At 42.4% G+C, this 4655-nt stretch overlaps 1 protein-coding gene across 1 annotated transcript; it reads right to left on the bottom strand.

Moving 5' to 3' along the window:
• Positions 1-888: 888 nt before the first annotated feature.
• Positions 889-3502, bottom strand: LOC140064939 (QRFP-like peptide receptor). Its single transcript, XM_072112288.1, has one exon. It carries the CDS (start codon positions 2647-2649, stop codon positions 1345-1347), a length of 1305 nt encoding a protein of 434 aa, XP_071968389.1. The 5' UTR covers positions 2650-3502; the 3' UTR covers positions 889-1344.
• Positions 3503-4655: the final 1153 nt, after the last annotated feature.

The following is a 4655-nucleotide window of genomic DNA, read 5'->3' as shown; positions in this document are numbered from 1 at the left end:
ATGTACATGACTGCCGACAACCCCATACATGTACATGACTGCCGACAACCCCATACATGTACATGACTGCCGACAACCTCATACATGTACTTGACTGCCGACAACCTCATACATGTACATGACTGCCGACAACCTCATACATGTACATGACTGCCGACAACCTCATACATGTACATGACTGCTGACAACCTAATACATGTACATGACTGCTGACAACCTCATACATGTACATGACTGCTGACAACCTCATACATGTACATGACTGCTGACAACCTCATACATGTACATGACTGCTGACAACCCCATACATGTACATGACTGCCGACAACCCCATACATGTACATGACTGCTGACAACCTCATACACGTACATGACTGCTGACAACCTCATACATGTACATGACTGCTGACTTCTGACATTTACTTGCTGCAGAAACCTACAACCACCCAAGATCAACTTATGGTTTACTAGTGGTAGTCTTCTTAAGATAGATACCTAATATATATAGTAGGAAAAGCTTCCACAGACAATTTACTCTGGATAAGGGAGTCAAGAGCCTTCTCTGTAAAGATAGATGATAGATATGAGATAGATAGATAGATAGATAGATAGATAGATAGATAGATAGATAGATAGATAGATAGATAGATAGATAGATAGATAGATAGATATGAGATAGATAGATAGATGGATGAGTTAGCAGATATATAGATACTGTATATAAATAGCTTCTAGATAGATAGATAATATATAACTATCCATAAGTAGTTGTATCTATATCCCTCACATGCCTCAGCTCTATGACTGCTGTAATTTGCTGTGTTTGCTCTATATTATCCCTCCCAGCCATGACAGGGTCAGGCTGGTTTAACCCTTTCTCTCCATAGACACCAGCTTCTCTCCATGGTGTATCTGTTTATTAGACATGTGCTGATGACAATGACAGATGAAGAGCCGATATTCCCAGATTCCCAGCTCCCGCTGCCCCTGGAGTGCTGGACATGCCTGGCATTCTGCAGTCAGGAGCTCATCTGGGCATTGTAATTATCAGCCATGGCACATTACATGATAATCGATAGATGCCAGGACAGCTTAGCATTACACACATGACAGTATGATCAATACATGCCCTGAGAGTTCAGCAGAGCAGGGGGTAGGACTGGGGTAACACAGGATCTTAAGTGCCCACCCTCCATCATCCATGCTTCATCAGTACAATCTACTAATCCATATTATTTGTGCATCATCCTATCAGAAAACCTTAGTGTCAAGTGATTCCCCCGGTGTCCTCCACATGGGGTTGTCTTCTGGATCCTCAGTCCAACCCTGGTAGAGGTCCAGGGGTCAGATATGTGCAGTTTTGATGAGTCCTGGACTCTGATCACATATTGTCCCTGAGGAAGCTCTTCTCTTCTTTTTCAGAGGTCGAAAGGTTGTCCGGATTTCCCCTCTTTTTGTCTGCTGTTCCCTGGAAGCTTTGTAGTGTAATAACCTGGGGGCAGAAGGGTCTCCTGGGGCCTGAGTTAGAGACATGCTAAATATGGAGATGATCCTCTCCCTATAGCTATTCCTAAAGCGCTTGGCTGATCTATACAGGTTCCCTACAAAACAATAGCACAAAGGGTTAAGAGTAGAGTTGGTCAGACCAAGCCACTGGGCAAATGGCCTTATCTGAAGGATCCAGTCATGTTGGAGATGCCCCAGGACCTCCCCAGAGGGCATGTAGGACATGTTGATGTCAATCCAGATGTCCACCACATAGAGGGGCAACCAGGACAATGTGAAAAGAAGAACCAAGGCCACCACCATCTTGGCAATTTTCTTACGAGCCTTGAGTCTAGAGCCAGACATGGACCAACTATTATTGTCCAAGACAGTGTCACCTGCCCCCCATAGTCTCCGACTTGTAAGGAAGCAGATGAGAAGGTTGAACAAGACTGGGAAGACATAGAGGGCGCAGAAGAGGAGAAAGTTGTAGATGAGTTTCATGTTGATACTTGGCCAACTCTCTGTGCAGATGACCACAGCCATCTGCCCGGGGAAGAAGACCAAGTTCTGGGTTTTGTTCATGAAGAGGAGGGGGACACATAGGGCAGAGGAGATCAGCCAGACCACCAGGATCATGATCCCTATCCTCCTGGTGGTGAAGAAGGTCCTGGCATGTAGAGGGCTGTGAACACTGTAGTACCTGTTCAGACTGATGACAGCCAAGGTGAGGACACTGGCAGACACCGACACAGCTTGGACAAAGGGCACTGCCCTGCACAAGAAGTCCCCAAACACCCAAGCATTGTGCACCTGGTGGCCAAGATTGATGGGCATGCAGATACAGATGACCATCATGTCACACACTGCCAAATTCACAAGAAGATCCCTGGTCCCAGAGACACCTGCAAAGCGGCATCTCCTCCTCCTGCGGGTCCCCAGGACCCTCAGTGCCATGATGTTACCTGCTAAGCCACCAAGGAAGGAGGCAGAGTACATGAGCACCAAGATGATGGTCCCTGGCTCATGGGCAGAGAAGAGGACACTGCTGGAGAAAGGGGGGGACTCCCCGACACTGTCATTCCCAGGAGACAGGTAGCCAAACAGGGAGACATTCCAGGGGAGAAGTTCTCCGAGGGTGTGATGGAGATCCACTGTGCTCATCTTGAATGGTCATTGATCCAGCGATCTCAGGATCCTTGTGTTCTCCATGTGTGCAGGGGTGAGGTCTGGGGGGGAGCCCATCTTCAGCAGCACCAGGAGGATGAGGAGCTGTCCAGGACTCAGGTGCTGCAGGCAGTGAGGGGAGAGCAGGCACCAGCTGCTGGATGGAGGATGAGCCGGGACTGGGGGCAGGCACCAATGACAGGCAGCAGGTACCATGTGCTCAGTGCATGGAGTGATACACACACCCCCAGCACAGAACCGGGGGTCCAACACCACAGAACAGACTGCACTGGATACTTACAGAGTATGTGATCACCAAGCAGATAATGGGGAGGGGAGTGGAAGGGGTTAATAGGTAAACTTCTAAAGAAAGGGAAGACTTACAGTGATAGATACATGAGAGACAGAGATAGATACTTCAAGATATACTATAGATAGATATGAGATGAATATACAACAGATGGATGTACGATAGATATATAGATATATATGAGATAGATAGATAGATAGATGATAGATAGATACATATGAGAAAGATAGATAGATGATAGATAGATAGACAGGAGATAGATAGATGATAGATAGATAGATAAATATGATATAGGTAGGAGATAGATACTTTAGGATATACGATAGGATGATATACTATAGATAGATAGATATGAGATACATGGATATACAACAGATGGATGGAAGATATATAGATGATAGATAGATAGATAGGAGATAGATAGATAGTTATGAGATGGATAGATGGATAGATAGATAGATATGAGATAGATAGATGGATAGATAGATAGATATGAGATAGATAGGAGATAGATAAATAGGAGATGACTGATAGATAGATATGAGATAAATATGAGAGATAAATAAGAGGAAGGGATGGCTATGAAATAGATGGATATAAATAGATGATAGATATGAGATAGATATGAGATGCTTGATAAAGGCTGGGATACAGCTAATACGTTGCATAGGATGGAATAAACCACTTTTTTTCACTTGAATGGAATGCTGCCAGTTTCTGTTTTCTACATTTGGACTCTGTCGGTGAGAGGATAAGGATAGCACCCTAAACTCTTTTTGCTTTTGGATTGACTGTGCTGCTGGTTTTTCGTTTTTCTAGATATGAGATGGATAAATAGATAGATATGAGATAGACAGACAGATTGATAGATAGATAAATATGAGATAGATAGATAGATAGATATGAGATACATAGATATGAGATAGATAAATAGATATTAGATAGATAGATATGAGATAGATAGAGAGACAGACAGATAGATAGATAGATAGATAGATAGATAGATAGATAGATAGATAGATAGATAGATAGATATGAGATAGATAGATAGATAGATATGAGATAGATAGATATGAGATAGATAGATAGATAGATAGATATGAGATAGATAGATATGAGATAGATAGATACTTTAGGACACACTATAGGATGATATACGATAGATAGATAGATATGAGATAGATATGAGATAGATAGATAGATATGAGATAGATAGATAGGAGATAAATGATATATATGAGATAGATAGATAGATGGAAAATGATAGATAGATAAATAGATATGAGATAGATAGATAGATAGATACTTTAGGATACACTATGGGGGACATTAATCATAGTGGGGTCTCAGGTTCGCCTATTTTTGCGCCTGGTTTGCTCTTCTTTTTGGCTGTTGATCTATGATGGATCTGGTTCTGCCTCAGTAAATGCGTTTTGGAATTGTCTCATGTCCCATTCATTTGCGCCTAAATTTGGCGCAAATTGTTAGATCTCATTTGTGAGCAATAATGAAAGGAGACTGAGAAAATGTGACAGAACGTTCAGGGCGTCATCTCTGCACATAAACTATCATTGTGATGTAACTGCAGGGACTAAAAGTGACAGAGGGAAAAAAAAAAAAAAGTTCTCACTGAAATGAGTCTTTTCCTTTTTTATTATAATGTACAGTAAATGGAGACGGATAATATTCTCAG

This window comes from Engystomops pustulosus, chromosome 6 (assembly GCF_040894005.1).
Source record: "Engystomops pustulosus chromosome 6, aEngPut4.maternal, whole genome shotgun sequence".
NCBI classification, from domain to species: Eukaryota; Metazoa; Chordata; class Amphibia; order Anura; family Leptodactylidae; genus Engystomops; species Engystomops pustulosus.
The sequence above is the reverse complement of the archived record's forward strand: the minus strand, read 5'-3'. Positions and strand labels throughout refer to the sequence as shown.

Bases quoted from the DNA above. Each gene is read 5' to 3' on its own strand.
- LOC140064939 (XM_072112288.1), bottom strand. From the start codon at position 2,649: ATGAGCACAGTGGATCTCCATCACACCCTCGGAGAACTTCTCCCCTGG.